This window comes from Diceros bicornis, chromosome 9, assembly GCF_020826845.1.
Source record: "Diceros bicornis minor isolate mBicDic1 chromosome 9, mDicBic1.mat.cur, whole genome shotgun sequence".
NCBI classification, from domain to species: Eukaryota; Metazoa; Chordata; class Mammalia; order Perissodactyla; family Rhinocerotidae; genus Diceros; species Diceros bicornis.
The window spans coordinates 25,922,645-25,945,131 of NC_080748.1; the positions used below are offsets into that span (position 1 = coordinate 25,922,645).

Below are 22,487 nucleotides of genomic sequence, written 5' to 3' on the forward strand. Positions count from 1 at the left end.
GGGGTGAGTTTTGACATAAAGGTTAAGAGAAACGTTACGTAGGATATAGGCTCACTTTGTAAAGATGGCAAAATTTGCTATTTGTGCTTTAACTTTCAAAAGAATTAATAGATTTTTATTATTTTCCAAGTGACTCAAGTTTATTCACTTTTTCTCTAATTTTCCTAAAGCATCTTTGTTAGTTATTTTATTTCATACTAAGATCATAACTCATTTACTTATATTTTCCTAGTCAGTTAATTGATGGTGATACAGGTTAGGAGAGTAGAGAGAATTGCCATAATTTTACACTTAAAATTTTGTTTTTTAATGACATCTTTGGAATATGCTTAAATTTTGTGAAATAAGATATTCAACCTTTGTATAGTCTTCTAAATACTTTGTGTGTTAAGATGGTCAGCCTTTTTATGTATTGTTTTATGTATAGGTTTAAATTGAGTTGGAAAAAATATTTTAATTTACCAATTCTTTCAAATAAGTTTGACTCCATATAGACATTCTGTTTTAAGTATTGATTTCAGATTAACATCATGATGTTAACAAAGTAAGCTCAGGTTAAAGTTTCTAATACCCTGTAAGGGTTTGACTCTTGGCTGCACTACTTTACTAACTTGGATAAACTAGTTAACCTCTACATGCTTTAGTTTTCTCATTTGTAAAATGGAGACAGTAACCCATACGATTGTTGCTAGGATTAAATAAATTAGTATGATAAAGTGATAAGAATAGTGCCAGGCACATAGACACTCAGTAGTTGATCAGTGTTTTATGACTATGACTATCATTATCATATACAGGTAAGTTGTTTGTTATATATATGATACTTGTTTTTCTAAGTAAAGCTGAGTGAGGATTCGAATCACACTACTTACTGCCTAATGTTCTCTTTTCTGAGTAGCCTTTAGCAAATCATGTTAAGTATAAATTGATGTGAGTAATTTGATATGTCAAATATAATGATTATAGCCTTGTTCAGAAATCACTGGTTAAATTTATAAGAGTAGGACTTTTCCATATTGAGCTTATTGCAAATAACATTGTAAGATGTTTGATTAAAGATTGAGTTTTAGTTGTCAAGGTTTTCAGCATTGGTCTAGATCGGCACATGTGATAGAAACATGATACAAGTTATGTATGTAATTATAAATTTTATAGTAGTCACATTAAAAAGAAATGGTGAAATTAATTTCAATAATATCTTTTATTTAAATCAATATATACAAAATATTATTTCAACATGAAATTGAGATTTAAAAATTGAGATATTTTAATTTTTTTTATATTAAGTCTATAAAATCAGGTGTATATTTTATATTTACTGTACATCTCAATTTGGACTAGCCGTATTTCAAGTTCTCAATAGCCATATGTGGCCATTGACTACAGTATGGGACAACACAGATTAGATATATTTATTAAAAATCTCTATCTAAGAGCTCTTTTCCCTTAATTACTAGCATTTTAAAAGCTTCTAAACTAAAAATCCTATAGGTCAAATATACAAAAGGGAAATTCGTTTAAGATAGGTAATTCCCAAGTATGTAAGCTAAATGAAATTGAGAAAAGCACATGCTATCATCTAAATATTAAAGTGCAGGTATTTAAAATACGCAGTAACTGTCAGCAGACCAATTAAATAATTATTGAGTGTCTGCTATGTGTTAGCATTAGTCTTAGTGATAATACTTTTGGTAGCAGCAGTAAGGTTTTGGGGAGTTAGTTACTAGATGTTGTGTATGTGTATTAAAGATAAATTGTACTGTTTTAAATCACATGTAATGTATATATATAAGATAATATAATGTGATTTTTTTTCATTGTGGTTTGTTCACACCAAGATATCTATTTTCCATATACCTATAATTAGAAGAAAACATTTACATACTCTCACAAATAGAATTGTTGATTGATTGAAAATAACTATATTTGTTCATTCTTCCATATGATAATGAAATAAGTCAAATTTTACCATTGAGCTTTCGTTAATCAATACTGTCAAAAACCCCACTATGGTTCTTTCTTGCTAAAGGTAGGACTCTCTGCAACTAACTAGTTCACTTTATTCTTTTTATCTCAGGCCGTTCATACTCTGTGTGTTCTCCAAGAATGCTGAATCAGTGTCTGGAGTCCTTGGTGCAGAAAGTGCAAAGTGGGGTGGTGATAAACTTTGAAAAAGCAGGACCAGATCCTTCCCCTGTAGAAGGTATTATTGCACTTTTCTTATAGACGTCCTAAACTTGCTTTATCAATTATTCAACTAGAAATGAAAATTACTATAATTTGGCCTTAAGATGGACTAGGCCAAATTATTAAGATGACAAAATGACTATTGGTAGAGAGGGAAGATTAAATAGGAAAGTCAAGGTAAACTGGTAGTTGTTCAGTAGCGTCATTTTTTTATATTGATTGTTCATAGCCTGAAATTTTATGAGAGCCAAAAACCTTTTTAAACATTTACAGATTAGCAACCTCATGTTTCCTTTCTAGTATTGTAATGCCTCTCTGCAGTATATGTTCTTCTCCTGTGTCCCTTAATTCAAAAGACTGTTCAACCATAGGTGTTTATTTAATTCCTTAGCTATATTTTTTCTAAGGATCAGACTGGTCAGAACCAAATAGTTTGTGTGGTTCCACAATGAGGAACCAGTCCTTGTCATTAAGCTTGATTCTTTTAACTCTAGCTAAGCCCCACCTTGCTTTATTCTAACCTGCTGTGATCAGGAACTATTTATATTAGCCAGAGGGTATAGGAGTTAAACTAGAACCGATGGACAGCTTACATCTGGGACCCTCTGCATTGTATGACGTAGCTTATAACAACAATTAGAAAGTCGTAATGACACTTGGCAAAGGTGTTCCACTAGAGTGGGTAATTGGGAAGAGAGAAAGGTCATAGAGATGAAAAAATGGGTACCCTCAGAGGGGATTACAGGGAAAAAGCAGAAGGTGGTAAGATTATATAAATTGTATCACTGTGTCTGGTTTAAAAAAACAAACTTTTTCTTTTAATTGAATTGTTAGACATGGAATGTATTTATTTCAAAATTATTTTTGTACTTGGCTTAGAGTTAGGCACTAAGTACGTTTGCTGAACTGTTGAAGAGAGTTGCTGTTTTGCTAGAATTCTTTTAGATTAAAAGCAGATGCTTTGAATCTGGATTTGCATATTAAGTTTTTTTTAGTTATTAGGCTTTAGTTAAAATGATTTTTTTTTTTTTTTTTTTTTTTGCTGAGGAAGATTCGCCCTGAGCTAACATCCTTGCCCATCTTCCCCTATTTTTCAGTATGTGGGCTGCCAGCACAGCTTGGCCAGTAACAGAGCAGTATAGGTCTGCACCTGGGGAACCGAACCTGGGCCACCAAAGCAGAATGTGCTGAACTTAACCACTAGGCCAGCGGGGCTGGCTCTTGTTAAAATTATTTTAAAGAAATATTCATTTAGCAATACTTACCTAGTATTTACTAAGCTAAGCACAACGACAAAAAATTGGTTATTTGCTCTTATGATCTGGTGGGGAAAACATATCATTCATTAGACAAGTATTTACCATGAAGTATGTTTTACATATTCTGATTGGGCAAACAAACATGCTGTGGGACCTCCTTTCAACTGTTGAACTCATAGTGGGAATTTGCAGACTTCACTCTCTAGTGAATTTTAATCTAATCTAAATGTTAAGAAGTCATGATAGTATTCTACCATTTAAGAAAAATAGGAAAATCCAGAATTGAACAAGTATGAAGACATTTTTATTAAGTAATAATGGATATAATTTAATTTTTTATGTTTTTTTCCCTTAATGATATATGCTTTCTTTGTCTTAATTTCTTTGCTATAGATGGGCAGCCAGATATATCAAGGCCTTTTGGATCTCAGCCTTGGCATAGCTGTCACAAACTCATTTATGTCAGACCAAATCCTAAAACGGGGGTTCCTATAGGTCATTGGCCTGTTCCAGAATCTTTTTGGCCAGATCAGAATTCTCCAACACTAGTAAGTACTAGAGAGACTGTGACTTAGTAATAGTACCATTTAACTGCTTTTCATACTAGTTGTAAAGTTCTACTCTCAGTTAAAGGGATGGCTAATTTATAGGAGTGAGATGTTCAAAGTTCTATGATCAGCTATTACTTGCTTTAGTATACTGTATTGTTTATTATGAAGCAATAAAAAAAGCCGTCTGTTTCTTTTAGAATCTAATACTATGCTTATGTTTTTATTGTTGGCATCTGGGTGTGGAATCATAGATGTAATGAGTTTCTCTTTGGACTCTAAACATCATGTAACATGAGTATTTGTCTCTGAGACACAATTTAGAATTTAAATGAAGGCTTGAAAACAACTCTGATTGTTTGCCTGTAGTCTTTTAGGACTTAGTCTTAGAAATTCATGTTGACTTGCATGATTTTAGTTATATTCAGTGTTTTCAGTCTGGAGGGTTAAGGTAGAAAACATTTTCTGGTCTTGTTTACATGAATTTTTTTAGAAACAGTGAGGCTTGTTGAATAATCATGGTGAATTATCAGTATTCACTATATGGTTCTTATAATAATAGGGTAAAGTTATACAAATTAATATCTATTCAATCTTGTTAATACACTATTTTTTTCAGATTAGTATTGTTTCTAGTATCTGAGGACATCACGGGATATTTTGTGGGAGAGCATGACAGTGGTTCTTTTAATATTACCCTTAGAAGATAAGAATTGTATTTCAAGGATCATTAAGCAGTCTTTAATAATGTTCATGCAGCTATCATTTATGAATTAAACTGAACCTTTTTTGAAACCTTTTATACTTTAAAACCTATATCAGCTCTTCAGGATAAAGTCTATAAAGTAATACTTTTTTTATTCATTAGAGATTCAATGAAGTAGTACATGAAATTAAGATTTTATAAATTTCAGTGAAGTATTTTCTTTATTCCTTTTCTTTTTTTCTGATTGAGCCATCACAGTTTTTTAGTCTGGCCTTATAGAGAAGCTCTCAATTTCTGTGGTGATTTTACTTTCTCTTCTGAAGCTCTTTCAACTCTTACAGAACAGATATTATATTTGTACGAAATATTGTCTTGTTATTCATTCTGTTGTATTTATTTAACACCTACAGTAGTACGTATGGTACTTGCTAAGTACTAATAGAAAGAAATTCAAAACCAATATCACAAGGATCGCCTATTAATATTGCTGTAGTGGTCTATTGCAAATTGTTACAAGCCAGAGAGTTTTGAAGTGTGGGTAGGATTTCAGTTGGAGGAGGAAACTGTATGAGAAAAAAGTATTGAAGTAAAAAAAGAACAAAATGTCTTTAGAGGAATGAAAGTAGCTGAGTAAAGGTGGGTCATAACATGTGTGTAGGACATTCAGAGTACTGTTAAATAAACCAATTGCTCATGACTTTAATGCAAGGTTAAGAAATTTGAACTTTTTTCAGTGGGGTTCATAGAACAACTGAAGACATTTTTAACAGAGTGCTGCTTTAGGGAAATTAATCTAGTGGTTGTTATATGAAGCAAAATTAGAAGGAGATGAGTTGGAAGGTAAGCAGGTTACCTAGAGGGCTATTGTTATGGTTCATGTAAGAGATATTAACAGTTTGAATTAAGATGATGGAAGGGAGAATCATAAGAGATAATATTGGAAAGAACTGGCAAAATTTAGTAACTGAAGGATATTAGAAGGGAAATGAAATTTTTGTAAGTAATAGTATTTCAAATAAGAAGTATTGATACTGAAATTAAATGTGATTCATTAGAGACTGGTTCTGAATTTGAATCATGACTCTACCGGTTATTAGCTATGTATCTTTGGTTAATTATCTTCTCTAAGCCGCAGCTTCCTATCTGTTAAATGGAGATAATAGCTCCTATCTCATAGGATTGTTTTGAGGATTAAATGAAATAATGAATGCAAAATTTTCTTTACCAAGTTCTAGAGGATCCCCCCCACCCCCATTTTTTCCTCTGGGATCTTAACGTTTTTATACAAAAAAAAAAAAATTGGTGTGTTTCACAGACTGATTCAATAAGCTATGTGTCAGGTGCATGCTAGGCACAGGAGCACAAGATGAGTAAAACATAGTGCTTACTCTCTGGAACCTTACCATCCGTAGGAAGGTCAGACGTGTAAACATAATGGAGTCCAGTGTGCTAATTGTAATAGAGGGGCAGAGCAGAGCCCAGACGAGGTGCTGCCTAACTGCCTGGCATGTGTTTGGGGTACAGTGTGAGAAAAAGTATCGGGGAAGAAGTCTCTTAGAGGCTGGTACTTGCCAGTTCAGACTTCAAAACTTAGTTTGTTTGCAATATGCAAGGGAGAAAATACTAAAGCAGCCAGGGATAACATATGAAATATAGGGGCAAGAAAGACGATGATTTGTTTGGGCAACTGCAAGTAGTTTGGTGTGACTGGAGCACAGGGTGTATGTGGTGTGGTGGTTGAAAGGCAGAGTGGGACGAGACCATCAAGGATCTTTGTATAGGATATTAAAAGAAAAGAGTCTGGGCCCTATTTTTAGGTGATTGGCTGCTACTTTTGCCAAATAATTTCAGATAGGGAAATTACATGATCATATTTATATTTAATGGTCATGTGATTGATTGGAGGGGGCTGACTAATTAGGGAGACTAATTAAAAATAAGCAGTTGTGCTAGTCTAGTCTGAGAAATGATGAGGGCATGATTTAGAGTGGTAAGAAATAGAAGATAAATTTCTAGAGAGATGAGAATTAAGTATTGACAGAGGGCACTAACTAAATACTGAGCACCTACCACGTTTATGTTTTCTGCTAATTGGCTTAAAATTTGTGGTGTTGTTTTATCTCAGCCTTTTTGACGAACATGGAGGATAAAGGGGAGCTATTAAGGATAACATCTAGGTTTTTAGAACAGGTTTTGTGGTTTGGGGGAGAAATAACGAATTGGGTAATGTATCTGAGGGACCTATAGAAGATTTAAGTTATGTCTAGTAGGTAGTTGGATATATAAGAGAAATAAGAGAGATCTTGTCCCAACACAGTAGATTTTGGAGCCACCAGTGCTTAGGTAGTAACCGAGGCTAATAGGTATAGCTATGAAATTGCGAATTATTTCCTTATAGCTCTTATTTTCTTCAGTGATCTTTAATTGGTGAGATTTTTAGGAAGGAGACTGTTAAGAGGGGAAATAGAGTAACATGCCTTTTGTTTTGTTTTGTTTTGCGTACCTCTAGAACAGGGTCTCCAGAGTAGGGTCTATATACCACAGGGATAACCAAAACAGTCTACTGGAATAGGGAAGGAAAACATTGGAGCTTCTATTTATGTTTATTTTTTTTTCCTACTTTTAACATTATTTTGATATGTATTTTATTATGTACCTATAAATTAATAATTTACAAATAATTGTACATTCTAAAATTTTTACTGATCAAGGTGTATGATCAGTTTGGAAGCCACTACTCCATACAAGTAATTAAATTGCTGCAGTTGAGAACTTAATGAAGGTTTCTATACGTTAGTTGTTTCTTGGATGTAAAAATTAATTAGTACTCATTAAATTCCAAAATTTTGCATTTAACATATCTATTTCATTTTAAGACCTAAAGGGATTTTTATTCTGTATAGATTTTGAAGTGTTTTGTCTTTTTCTTGTGAATGTTACATAATTTAAGCATTACATTTTTAAGTATTTTCTTTCAGTGTAATGGTGTTTTCAGTAGTAAATTAAACTCACTAGCAAAACTGAGGAACTGAGTAAATTTTGCTAGTGAGTGCTACTGAAAATGAGTTTGTTTCTGATACTTTGTGTAAATAGTAATAATAAGATTTTCTCCTGTAGCCACCTCGTACATCTCATCCTGTAGTGAAGTTTTCCTGTACAGACTGTGAACCAATGGTTATTGACAAATTGCCTTTTGACAAGTACGAGTTAGAACCTTCACCACTGACTCAATTTATCCTGGAAAGGAAATCTCCTCAAACATGTTGGCAGGTGAGCTGAACAACTACAGTGATTTAAAAATTTAAGTTAGATGTTTCCTAAAAAGTTAAGTTGAATCAATGGTTTATATAACATTCTGTAAAGGTTATTAAATATGAAGTTTTAATCACTCCTTTTTAACAGGTATATGTGAGCAATAGTGCAAAATATAGTGAACTTGGTCATCCCTTTGGTTATTTAAAAGCCAGTACAGCATTGAACTGTGTCAACTTATTTGTGATGCCTTACAATTACCCAGTCCTCCTCCCCCTTTTAGGTAAGTCATTCTTGTCACATTCTCTGTAGCTCAGCATACATAGGAATTTTCCTAAAAACTTTGGGAACATCTCTTTGTAAGTTTTCTGTCTTCTGGAAATTAATGAAAGTGTTTTTAATACTCTAAAAAACCTATCTAAGGTTGTTTTATAGCAACCTGTGCATATTTGTGGTAAATTGAAAGTCACTGTCAAAACACCTTTGATTCTACAAACTACTGAAGATATTATATTTAAAGTTTTTAAATTAAATATTCTAAGTTTTCTGCAGGTTAGGTTTCTTACATAGTTAGAATTGGTAGTGCAGGCTTTGTATTTGGTAAATAAGACATTTTGTAGGAGTATATTATATTTATAAGATCTAAGTGTATTTTTTTCTAAGAATTTATTTATACTTTAATTTTCATTTGGCAAATATTTTTTTAAAGAATGAATTTGTTCCAAAATAATTGTGGTAAAAGCCTAAAGTTAGTTTCTGGGGACCATCTGCTATAATGTGTTTTATTTATTTATTTATTTTTGTGAGGAAGATCGGCCCTGAGCTAACATCTGCCAGTCTTCCTCTTTTTGCTGAGGAAGACTGGCCGTGGGCTAACATCCATGCCCATCTTCCTCCACTTTATATGGGATGCTGCCACAGCATGGCTTGCCAAGCGGTGCATCGGTGCATGCCCGGGATCCGAACTGGTGAACCCCGGGCAGGTGCAGCTGACTGCGTGCACTTAACCGCTTGCACCATTAGGCAGGTCCTGGCTATAATGTTTTGAGGAGTACTGTTGGAGAAGACTTCTTTCCCTCCATGGGATTGTGATTTAAAAGTTATAGTTAAAATATTAGTATGTATATTTTATAGAAAACATTGTGTATACTTTGTTTCGGTCCTCAAATCTGGTTCATGTCTAGGTCTAGAGAGGATATAGGTTTTCCTTGTGTATTTTCTGATTCTACCTTTGTTATTACATGTATTATTCGACCATAATTAGCACCTGTTCATTTCTGAAATGGTATTACTACTCAAAAATACTAGAACCAAAAATTTTACCGCTTTCAATTTTGTTAAAAAGTTATGTCTGATGTTACTCTCTCTCTTACAAATAAGAAAGCAGACTTTAAAAATGAAACTTATTTGACTTGATTTTCATGTGTGAAAACAATGAGTGATGATAATTCATTCACATTATACATTTATAGATGACTTGTTCAAAGTACATAAAGCAAAACCAACATTGAAATGGAGACAGTCGTTCGAAAGTTATTTGAAGACAATGCCTCCCTACTATCTTGGGGTAAGAATATTATTGTTAAAAATAGATTTTGCTATAAAATTTCCTATTATGCTTATAGTTTACTATAGGTGTTAAAACTCTTATTTATTGCTGTTATAGATTAAACATCATGAAAATTGAGTGTACAAATGACCAATATAGATATGATGGGAAAGAAGTGTTTCAGTGATTTGCAGAATAATGCTGATGATGATGATTATGAGAACATATATATATCAATGCTTTCTCTAGGCCTGGTACTATCCTAAGCACTTTACATGTATTCACCTCATTTCATTTATATAGTAACCCTATAAAATAGAAATCATCGTTCCTATTTCACAGACAAGCAAACTAAGGAACTAAAAGATTTAGAAATTTGTCCAAGGCTACATAGCTAATATATAGGAGACTGGAATTCAGTCCCAGGCAACCTGGCTTTAGAATTTACACTTTTAACCTTAATTGTTATACTACCTTTTTAAATTGCAGTTTTATAATTATTTCTCTTTAAGGGTACAAAATGGTTTTTGTTGCATTATTCCCTAAATCTCCAGCAACATGTTTTTAGATAGATAAGTATATATTCTCATAGAACCATGTACGTTTAGAACCATGAGTTTTCTGATTACTTAAAATCTAGTGTATCATAGTAGGTAAGACCAATAATGTGTATACTATTAAATACATTATTTATTTTATGAAAAGGAACTTAACAAAAACATCTATACTAAAAGCACTTTTAAACATTACTTCTGCTTTTAATACAGGAATATTATAGCATTTGACTGTAACTGATCTTTCTAAATGATCCCTAATAAGAACGTTAATTTCTTGGGCTTTGAAAATCATATTTTGTAGTTGTGAAAGGTAAGTTGTGTGAGTGTCTAGCACATAGTGCCTGCCATTAAGAGAGTGAAAAGGAAGAAATACTTAGAATATGAACTGTTACATATGTTGACTCATTTATGTTTCATAGCAACCCAGAGAACTTAGCCAAAGCTACATGGATATTAAATATCAGAGCTGGTATTTGATTGCATTTTGATACCAGTGCTTATACAGTTTCTAATATGTTAATGAATAGTTATCTTTTTTCTGACTCTATCCCATTTATATATCCTAGACAGTGCTGCTTGTGATATTTTTCATTGCACAAAGTGGTACTCAGTCAGTCTCTCCTTACAATTGAAAATTATTTCACTATACTACATCCTTTGTAAATGTTAGACTTTTTTCCTCCTCCTTGTTTTTCCTTCAGAGCTTGTTTCTATTTTTTTCAGCTCAGCTAATGATAATAGTCATAATGATAAACACTCGATGAATGCTTGCTGTGTGCCAGATGCTTTTATACATGCTTTACATGTATTAATTCATTTAATCTCATGACAACCCTATGAGGTAGACACTACTATTATCATTTTACAAATGAGAAACTTAAGGCACAGAGAGGTTATATAATCTGGTCCCGGGTCATAAAGCTAGTGAGTGGTCCAGCCACAGCCCATTCAGTTACCCAGGTAGAAATCTTCTCTTTTCCTTAACTCTTTTTCACTTACTCTCCAAGTTCTATCAAATCTACCTCTGCAATATGTCTCCTGCGCATTTCTTCCAAAGTTAGTATCTCCAGTGATACTAAGTAGTCCAGGACTTCACCCTCTTGTGCCCTGGGGATTATTATTATTATTATTATTTTGTATGTGTGTGTGAGGAAGATCAGCCCTGAGCTAACATCCGCGCTAATCCTCCTCTTTTTTTCCTGAGGAAGACCAGCTCTGAGCTAACATCTATTGCCAATCCTCCTCCTTTTTGTTCCCCAAAGCCCCAGTAGATAGTTGTATGTCGTAGTTGCACATCCTTCTAGTTGCTGTATGTGGGACGCGGCCTCAGCATGGCCGGAGAAGTGGTGCATCGGTGCGCGCCCGGGATCCGAACCCGGGCCGCCAGTAGCGGAGCGCGTGCACTTAACCGCTAAGCCATGGGGCCGGCCCTACCTGGGTGTTATTATTATAGCCTCTAATCTTTTTAAAGTATTTCAAACTGCCTTTCATACCACTGACAAACATTTTACTGAAATATAAATATGATTCTGTTACTCTCTTATTGAAGAAAAGAAGGAGAAATTTTCTTTAGAGAAATTTTCAAAACTGACAATATGTGTAGCCATAAATTTTTGACAAGCTGAGGATTGAGTGATGTTTTCTTTTTTCTCATAGCCTTTGAAGAAAGCTGTAAGAATGATGGGAGCACCCAACCTAATAGCAGACAGTATGGAATATGGACTTAGTTACAGTGTCATTTCATACCTCAAAAAATTGAGTCAACAGGTAATGTTAAGAAATAGAGAGAGCCGTTAAGTATTTTGAATGGTTTTGGCTAAGATGGTTAACAGGCCAGATGTTAGTTTTTGATGGTCCTTATGGAATTAATTATAGTAATATTACATTTTAAAACCACATATATCATACATTAACATAATTCTATTTCAAGTACATGGTATGCTATATTTTGAAATGTTAATTTCAAATAATTCCCAGTTTATGAAAATGGCTTCATTAATGTGGTCCTAGATTTCCTGTATATGAACATTCTTTGTTTTCTTTTGAGAAATTTATGTTAGAAAGTTGTTTTTCCTAGACAAAAAATCAGTTTCTTTGCTTTATGTTTTAAAACCTGTAGTTTTTTCTTTCAAAATGGGAATTTCTTTTGAAATGTTTGTAAAAACACTGAATTTTGTCATTTGGGCATAAATCACATTACTAAATGCTATGGTAGTGGAGCAGTATACAGTTTGACTGCCAAGTTATTAATATTGTATAAAATACATTATTTTTCCAGTATTCTGCCATCTCTACTTTAACTGCTAATTGAAATGTGTGTAGGAAAGACTCAGAATACTGCTGTTTGCTTTCTAGTGAAAAACTGTATCACCATATGCCATATCTATGAACACTGAGTTATGTGCTGATAACAGGGTCTTTAAGTAAATATTGATGAAATTATTTTTTCTAATTTTATATCACCTCTGAATTGGAAATAATATATTTTCATATAGGGTGCATTTACGTTTAATGGTTTAAGTGTGTAGTGGGTATTAACAAATAAAATAAATTGAAGTTGTATTTGTTTGCCCTGCTCCAAAAGGTTAGAATTGTAATGATTTAAAATCATAAGACATTATTGTTTAAACTATGTTTAGTTTACCAAGTACGTGACATAAACTATACTACTTGAGTTTTTAATTTCTTATATACTTTTTTAGTATAATAAATATTTAATTTATAGAAGACCAAAACTATTAGTATTTATCCATTTAGATTACATAAGACAACTGTTGTTTATTTTCACTTTAGGCCAAAATAGAATCTGATCGAGTCATTGGATCTGTAGGCAAAAAAGTAGTACAGGAAACTGGAATTAAAGTCCGAAGCCGATCACATGGTTTATCAATGGCTTATAGGAAAGATTTTCAACAACTGCTTCAAGGAATTTCAGAGGACGTTCCTCACAGACTGCTAGACCTTAATATGAAAGAATACACTGGGTTCCAAGTTGCTTTGCTCAATAAGGTAATAGTTATATGAATTTAGTACTGCTCTAGTTATTTTCTTTTGTATTGTTGAATAAATTAAATTTTCTATTATCTGACATTCAGTCTGTTCGAACTTTAAGAAGTACTTTTGTACCTCTGCAGAATAGTGATCATCTATACTATCATTGAATCAGAATTTTAGAATTAAACATTGTATGTGGTTAGTGGATGAATGGATGAACTGATGAAGAGTAACTAACTTATTTATTTTATAGATGAGAAAACAGAGGCTTATAGATTGCCTAACGTTGCATAGCTAATAGTAGAGTTCACTATAGTTTGGTACTTATACTAATGACCTTGGGCACACAGCATGATCCTAAAATGCTTTGTGAATACTCCTTATTAAAAAGATCTTCATCTCAGTAGCCTTTTTGTAGAAACAGACAAGCTGATTCTAAAATTTATATTTAAAAGTTCCTATAATAGCTAAAACAATTTTGGGAAAGAAGAAACTTGCGCTATCTTATTTAAAAAGTTACTGTAAAGCTATAGTGATCAACATGTTGTGTTGTTGGCATAGGGATGAACCTAGAGCAGTGGAACAGAATAGAGTCTAGAGCCTAGAGTCGGCCCTCACACATAGAGTCAATTTTTAACAAAGGTGCCAAAATAACCCAGTGGGTAAGAAGACAGTCTTTTCAACAATTAGTATTGGAACAATTGGATATCCATATTCAAAATAATGAACTTGATCTTTATCTCCTATTAATGGAAGTGATCATGGTCTTTAATGTAAGAACTAAGACTATAAACTTGTAGAAGAAAACAGGAGAAAATCTTCATGATGTTGGGTTATGGGTCATTGAAGACTTCTAAAATATAACACTAAAAGCACACACACACAAAACTTGATAAATTGAATTTCAGTAAAGTTAAGATTTTTGTCTTCAAAGTAAACTTTAAAAAATGACAGGCAAGCTACAGTCTGGGAGAAAAGCATATATCAAATAAAGAACGTGTATCAAAACAGAAAAAGAACTCATACAACTCAATAATAAAAAAACAAACATCCAATAAAAAATGGGCAAAATATTTGAATAGACATTTCACCAAATAAGGTATACAGACTCGAACAGGCACATGAAAAGATGTTCGGCCTTATTGGCCATTAGGGAAATGCAAATTAAAACCATAATGAGATCCCACTTAACACCCACTAGAATGGGTAAAATTTACAAGACTGAAAAAGGTGTTGACGAGGATGTAGAGCAACTGGAAGTCTCATATGTTGTTGATGGAAAATGGTTTGCAGTTTCTTAAGAAGGTAAATATATACTTGCTATATAACCAGCAGTTCTACCAGTAGGTATCAACCGAGAGAAATGAAAATAGATGTCCATTTAAAGGCTTTGTATGCAAATGTTCATAGTAGCATTATTGATAATAGCCAAAAACTGAAAACAATCCCAGAGTTCATCAACTGGTGAATGGATAAAGAAATGGTATATCCATATAATGGAATACTACTCCGCAGTAAAAAGGAACAGGCTACTGATACATGAACAGCATGGGTGAATCTCAAAAACATCATGCTAAGTGAAAAAAGCCAGATAGAAAAGATTAGATATTGCAAGATTCCATTGATAAAATGGAATATAGAGAGACAGAAAGCAGATCAGTGGTTGCCTGGGGATACGAATAGAGATCGACTACAAATGGGCACAAGGACCTTTCTAGGATGATGGAAATGTGCTAAAACTGGATTGTGATGATGGTTTTACAACTATAAATTTACTGACACTCATCAAACTGTATATCTAAATGGGTGATTTTATGGTATATAAATTAAACATCAAAGCTGTTTTTTTTTTTTTAAACCATCAAAGTCTTTAAAATTTGGAAATTCATTTTATAAGATATTTACTTCTCTTAGCCAGAATATATAATAAAATCTTGAGAGATGTGAATTTGAGATTATTTGCTTGAGCTCACTAACAGTTTTTTATCTTTTGATTCCCAAAACAGTACATTAAGATTGCATCATCACTTTTTATTTTTTAAGCTAATTAGTTAACTTGTATAACTTATTTGCAAACCTATGCTGCAGGCTAGAGATTTTAGTCTAATTCTATGTTTGAAAACAAATTTTGTCTTTGAATGTTTTTCAATAGGATTTGAAGCCACAGACATTTAGAAATGCGTATGACATACCAAGACGCAATCTTTTGGATCACTTAACAAGAATGAGATCTAATCTTTTGAAGAGCACTCGTAGATTTCTTAAAGGACAGGATGAAGGTTAGATCATGGTTTTAATGCTGGTATTTCTTTTGTAAATTTCTTTCTTTATATTGAAAAAACATAGTATGGTAATGTAACTTTTAAAGAATTATTACAGTAGTATTACATTCTTATTGTAAATTCAAACAAATGAAGTAAAAAGTGAGTCATCCCTGATTGTCTATATTTCTTCCTACCATCTCTGTTGCTGCAAATTCTATTCCCCAGAGGTAACAACCTTTGTTAACAGCTTAGTTTCCTTTTTTGGCTTTCTTCATACATTCACATACACAGACACACACACACACAGTCTTTTCTTGTAATATACTAGTATCTGATGGTTTAACTCTGGATGGTCAATACATGTTATATTCTGGTATTTCCTTCAGCTATATCCATGGCACCTACTACAAATCAAGTCAGATGAGAATTTAACCCTTTGCCATCTCTGATGTAAGCATTCCAACTATATAGCTTTATATAAAAAGGGTTATCTGTGTGATATCTCTTTTCTGTAAATTTCGCTATAATTAAATTCTACTTATGTGGAATAGAGTAGAAGAGACATTCCTTCTCATGGTAAGGTTATACATATGTATTGCTTATTCTGTACACTGAAATTAACTGCAATATTTTTGTTTTGTTTAGAAGATAAAATCAATTATTTTAAATTCTATTTAAGAAATCTCAAAGACTTTATGTCACAATATTTATAATGGCAACAAACTAACTTAGAATATGTGGTAAGGGAAGACTGCCGAGAATAACACCAGATAGCATTCATATATAAGAAGACGTTATTTGATAACTAGATAGAGTGTCATTTTAATGAAGTTAACTTTTGTTGTTGCTCTATTCTGTTTGAAAAGATCAAGTGCACAGTGTTCCTATAGCACAAATGGGGAATTACCAGGAATACCTCAAGCAAGTACCTTCTCCACTAAGAGAACTTGATCCTGATCAGCCTCGAAGGTTGCATACATTTGGCAACCCCTTTAAGCTGGATAAAAAGGTAAATTTGAAATGTTCCATTATATAATTCATTTGTGCTAGGCACTGTGGCTTTAACAGTTCTTACTTTAACTAAAGTAAACTGAAGCTATTTTCTTGGTAGACTAGCTAATGTATGTCAACATAGTTATAATATAGCTGTTTTAATGGGAATTAGAATTAGTTGTGCCATTAAAAACTGTATGTAAATTCAGGGAAATTGCATTCTTTTTGTTATAGGGTATGATGATAGATGAAGCAGATGAATTTGTGGCTGGACCTCAAAATAAACATAAACGACCTGGAGAACCAAATATGCAAGGGATCCCTAAAAGACGTCGCTGTATGTCTCCACTACTAAGAGGCAGACAACCGAATCCAGTTGTGAACAATCATATTGGAGGAAAAGGACCACCTGTACCTATGACTCAAGCACAGCCAGATCTTATTAAACCCCTTCCTCTTCATAAAAGTAAGAGATATTTTTAAATGTTATTTGCTGCTTTTTGGTTCGTCTTCAGGGAAGAGATTTTTATAATAGATTGTAGAAAAAAATTGATAAATACCAAGGATGTCTAGAGAAGATTTTTGTTTATTCTGAATTAGCATGTAATCATTTTTGTATGTCTTTTTAATGAACTTTTGTCGAACATTTCATATATTCATTGTGCTTTATTAGCTATCATGATCTAAAATATCATTTGCAAATCTTAAGTATTTGAAAATAACAATTTTTAAAGGGGTGTTATCAATACCCACAGAAGGCTGGTTTTCAATTTCAGTTTAATTCAGCAACTAGTTATTAAATACATATGCTATTTTAGACAGTGTTAGGCATTGAGGTATAGCAGTGAACAAGACAATAGTGATCTCTGCCTTCATTTATAATGAGTGAGGAAAAACATCATTGAACATTTCATTAGAAGTGTGCTGAGTGTTACAGAAGGGAAGTCAAGTATGTTGTGGAAGCATTTGATAAGAGGATTTAACTTAGACTAAGGGACTTTACTCCCGAAGTTATGTTTAAGCGAACACTTGAAAGATGAATGGGAATTAGTTAACTAAGGCTATGCATTTGCCTATGCTACAGTAGTAGTCTAAGAAGAGTATGTGCAAAGGCATACAGTAAAGAGAAGGGGATTAAGGGAACTGAAAGAATTCTAGTATGACAAAGGTGTTGGGAATGAGATAAGGTAACAACTGAAAGATAGGCAGAGGCCAGATCATGGAGGGCCTTGGAAGTCATTATAAAGATTCTAGACTGTATTCTAAGGACAATGAGAATCCATTGAAAGGTTTAAAGAGGTAGTGACCTGATCTGATTAGCATTTTATAAAGACCAGGCTGACTGTAGTGTGTGAAATATTATCAGGGAAGAATAAGAATGGATGTAGGGAACCCTTAATGAATTAATGGATTTAATTGTAGGTAGTGATCATTCATGGCTTATAACATCTTTCCTGGAGAGAAATCACGTATTATATACCTCCTGATAAAATTATACAATAGTACCTCTGAAGTAGTCTTGCAGGGAAAAAAAAAAAAGGAAAAACATTGAACATCAATCTGATTAAGCCTCTAGATCTAACTACCAATTTATAGGAAATATAAGGGACAGAGAAACATGTTAAATGACAAAACAGGGATAAAATTAGCAAAATCCAGATTTTGGGAAACTCTATAGGACAAAGAATCTGGGGGAGGGGGTGTGTGTTTCCAGAAAAAAAAAGTGCATAGAAAAAAGAGAGGTACAGGAGGATATTATAGATTAAAAGGTAGTTATGAGACATATAAACCAATTGCAATGTACAGGCCTGATTTGGACCCTGAATCACACAAGATCAAACTGTTCCACAAACAGAAAATATATAAGGTAATTGGAGATTGTGGACACTGACTTTATATTTGATGTCGTTGGGAGGCCGGCCCCATGGCTTGGCGGTTGAGTGCGTGCACTCCGCTACTGGCAGCTCGGGTTAGGATCCCGGGTGCGCACAGACGCACCGCTTGTCCGGCCATGCTGAGGCGGTGTCCCACATACAGCAACTAGAAGGATGTGCAACTATGACATACAACTATCTACTGGGGCTTTGGGGAGAAAAAGGAAAACAAAGGAGGAGGATTGGCAATAGATGTTAGCTCAGGGCTGGTCTTCCTCAGCAAAAAGAGGAGGATTGGCATGGATGTTAGCTCAGGGCTGATCTTCCTCACACACCCCCTGACACAAAAATAAATAAATAAATAAATAAATTTGATGTCGTTAAATAATTATTATGGATGCTCAGGAACCAGTTAGGAAACTGAGGAAAGAGCTAATGGAGACCTGGCAGTGGGGTTGCGAGAAGAATATGTATTGAGAAATCCTCGGATATATCAGCAAAGGACTTGGTGATGACTGATTAGATGTTGGAACCGGGGCAACAGAGGAGTCAGGCTACTGTCTTGAGAGACACTGAGTAGACGATGGTGTCAGGGGTGGAGTGGAAAAGAGATGATGAGTGAATTTAGTTTAGAAGTGCCTATTAGATAGCCAAGTAGACATCCTAAGTTAGAAGATGGATATTTGAGTTTAGAACTCAGGAGAAGATGATTGGGCTAGAGAGGTAGGTATTCACCCCCATTGGAGTGAATAAAATCTCACCAAGGGAAACAGTGAGAAGGAAAAAAAAACAGCCTAGAACAGGACCTTGGAAGTGCCAAAGTTAAGAGGAGAAATAATGTTCAGAAAAGGAGATTGAGAAGGAAGAATCCAAGAAATAGGAGAAAATAGGACAGCATTTAGTGTCATGAAAGCTAAAGGGAAAGAGAATTGAGTGGTTGGTGGTCTCAAATACTTCTTAAACAGATCAGTTGAGAGGATTGGAAAGGTTCTGTTAGTCTTTGGCTGTCTTAGCAAGAGCAATTTTGGTAGAGTGAAGAGGACAGAAGACTAAAGAAGAAGGTTGAGGAATGAGAGATGAGAAAATGTAGATAATGAGTATAAACAACCAGTTTAAGAAGTTTAGCTGTGAAGGGTAGGTGGGAAAAGAGAGTGGTAACTGGAAGAAGGCATGGGGTTAAAAATGGTGATTTTGCTTTGTTTTTAAGATGACAGAGAATTAAGCATGTTTACCTGTGCCTGCTGGTGTGATGGAGCCAGCCAACAGGGAGAGATTGAAAATGATGATGAGGGAAAGCATAATTAGGACAAAATCACTGGGAGGGCAGAGGGGCATGGTCCAGAGCTCAGATGAAAGAATACTTCTTCCAGTGAAGCAGAATAGATGTGGGTACAAGTTTAATGGTGGGAAGTAGAGGAAGTTCTCGTCCCACGGCTTTGCTTTCCTCTTTGCTTTCTTTCCTCTGAAATAGGGGGTGATGTATACTGCTGAAGAGGGAAGGAGAGTTTGGTAAAATCAGAGACGTGAAGAGAGTGCTTTGAATGGTGTTTTGTGGGAGAGTGAGAAAGGTTGTAATAAGATTGGTAGGCAGTGATAAGGTCCAAGTGCAGATGGTGATTATGACCACTCTGCAGAGCTGGGCCATATTTCTCCAGTGGTAAAAAGTGATACATTATGGGATGTTAGTTAGATAGATAAGAAAGTGGATATCTAGAAGGGATCTGATTGATAGGAGGGAGACAGTGAAGGAGTTACTGGAGTAAAAAGTTGGGATGAGTTAAAGAGCAATAATAGCAGGAGTAACGCAAAGATAAGAGTATACTCTGTTCTCCATCCCTGTATTTGTATTTGACTTGAGAGGCAAACATGTAGGTGGAAAAGTTCGACGAATCAGGAGTCCAGGTTCTTGGCTTAGACATGGAAGTCACATTCTGCAGCACTTCTCAAACTTTAATGTGTATATGGATCACCTGAGGGTCTAGTTAAACTGCAGATTCTAATTCATTGTTTGGGATAGGGCTTAAGATAACATTTTTAGCAAGCTCTCTGATGATGCTAATGCTGCTTGTCCACAGACCACACTTTGAGTAGTAAGGATGTCCTGAGGGACGTGGGGGTGGGAGGAAGTCTGTGAGCCAGGTACCAGAGACATCCGTGACCACAGAGGTGTGCCGTGGAGATCAATAAAGATAGTGATGAGGAGAAAAAGGATGAGTGGAGAGGCATAGTTGAGCTCAAAAGAGCAAGAGTTTTAAAAGAGTGTCTGGAGAAATGATCTTGAAGCGGCATTGGAAAGTGAAGGAATCAGTGACTCCACAGCTTTATTTTAAGTCCGTGGAAAGTGTTTGAGAGAAAGCAATTTATACTTCAGGTCAGAAAAAGAGCAGTTTTTTTGCAAGAGAGCTGGGTTTCAGTTAGAGCAGGAGTTGTTGTAGAGAATATTCCATAAAGTTTTCAAATCATGGAATAGGATTTAGGAGGATGTCAGAAGTTCGAGGGATTTTTGTGGGGAGGAGTTTACATTTTGGACAGTAAATGAGAGAATTAGAGATAAATTCAGCTGGTGTCCTAGAGGTTTGGTGAGCAATCAGAGAACTTAGAATTCAGCTGCTTTCTGTGGGGAGCAAGTGTAATAATCTAATGTTAAATGGCAAGCTTGCAGGCTTTTAAGTCTAGTAGTCTAATGAGCTGAAGTGGGCACAGATGGTTCAGCATTGCTCAAATAATGAAGACTAGATGGATGATTATAAGAAAAGGGTGTACTGTGAAACAACCTGTTTGGTGGTACGTTCCCAGCAGAATATTGAACAGTTTAAACTACTTATGTTTACTTTTGCCTAAATGATAATAGATGTATAAGGCAGAGGTAGGTTAGAATGAGCTAGGTCTCTCTAAGGAAAGGATGACCATGATAATCTTGATCATATATATTTCTCTCAAGCATTAAAAACCTACTTGTTCAATAAAATTGCCATAGAATAAAGCAGAGAACTACAAGCTTGTTGAAGTTGGCTTTTATTTTTCTTTCCCCCAGGGGCAAACATTGTACAGATTTTGTAAATATTGTGAATGTTTCACATTGAAATCCACCATATCTTTGGCAAAGCTTAAGAAACATATCACGTTATTTGCTAATTTGCCTCAGTCAAGGAGATCAACTGTGATTTGCTATCTGATGTTTCTTTGTAGCTTTCTTTACTATGTGCTTTGAAATTGGCTCTCATCATTTTTTTTTTCCTTATCTTTTTTTTTAGTTTCAGAAGCCACTAATGATTCGACAATAGATGATGTGGTAGAAAATCATGTTGCAGACCAACTTTCATCAGATATTACACCAAATGCTATGGATACTGAATTTTCAACATCATCTCCATCCAGTTTACTGGAACGACCAACCAATCATACAGAAGCTCTTGGTCATGATCATTTAGGAACTAATGACCTAACTGTAGGTGGATATTTAGAAAATCATGAGGAGCCAAGAGATAAAGAACAATGTCCTGAAGAGAATATACCAGCATCCTCACTCAACAAAGGAAAGAAATTGATGCATTGCAGAAGCCACGAAGAGGTCAACACTGAACTAAAAGCACAAATAATGAAAGAGATCCGAAAGCCAGGAAGAAGTATGTATAACTAGAGACAAACCTCAGATTTGATTTGTGTGTGTGCTCAGGAAAAAAAAAAAAAAGTCAAATTAACTAAAAGTGTAGATCTGATTTGATTTGATACTTTATTCAGCTGACAGACACTTACTGAATATCTGCTGTATCCAAAGTACTGTGCTAGGTATGGTGAGCAGAGGAAGAAGATACAGATAAATTATGCATAGTTCCTACCATGACAGGAACCCATAGTCTTGAGTGTTCTTCCAACTAGCAACTAGAATTTTAATGTAGCAGCAAACCCCCAAAAGATGTAGTGAATATTAATGACTTCATGTCTGTAAAGTTCTCGGCATAGTGCCTACCAATGTGTTTAAGATTTAAACCATGATAGTGACCAGGGGTATGTTTAGGCCAAAAAACTAAAGTTATGAAAGCTATCTATTGTATGAATACAAAAGAACTTTGTGGGATAAAATTTCAATATTACTGGCATTCCTTCAGAAGATGTTGACAGATCACCTGCTGTGATGGTACAGTGACCCATGGGTGGTCCAGAAGTGGCTAAGACTCAGTCCTTGCCATTTAGGAGCTTATAGTCCTTGGCAGAATTTTATGTGAAAACTTGAAACTGGAATAACACTCTTAACCTGTTTTATTATTTTTTCCTCCACTCCCCCCCCCACCCCCCGCCCTATG

At 34.5% G+C, this 22,487-nt stretch overlaps 1 protein-coding gene across 1 annotated transcript in view; it reads left to right on the forward strand.

Moving 5' to 3' along the window:
• INTS6 (integrator complex subunit 6) overlaps positions 1 to 22,487 on the forward strand; it is an 89,530-nt gene that overhangs the window by 61,727 nt on the left and 5,316 nt on the right. The window contains exons 6-16 of the mRNA XM_058548107.1: positions 2,078 to 2,203; positions 3,840 to 3,994; positions 7,818 to 7,970; positions 8,103 to 8,235; positions 9,425 to 9,519; positions 11,715 to 11,825; positions 12,852 to 13,067; positions 15,205 to 15,331; positions 16,183 to 16,325; positions 16,544 to 16,775; positions 21,438 to 21,809. Coding sequence (XP_058404090.1) covers positions 2,078 to 2,203; positions 3,840 to 3,994; positions 7,818 to 7,970; positions 8,103 to 8,235; positions 9,425 to 9,519; positions 11,715 to 11,825; positions 12,852 to 13,067; positions 15,205 to 15,331; positions 16,183 to 16,325; positions 16,544 to 16,775; positions 21,438 to 21,809 — 1,863 coding nt within the window. The remainder of the gene's footprint in view (positions 1 to 2,077; positions 2,204 to 3,839; positions 3,995 to 7,817; positions 7,971 to 8,102; positions 8,236 to 9,424; positions 9,520 to 11,714; positions 11,826 to 12,851; positions 13,068 to 15,204; positions 15,332 to 16,182; positions 16,326 to 16,543; positions 16,776 to 21,437; positions 21,810 to 22,487) is intronic.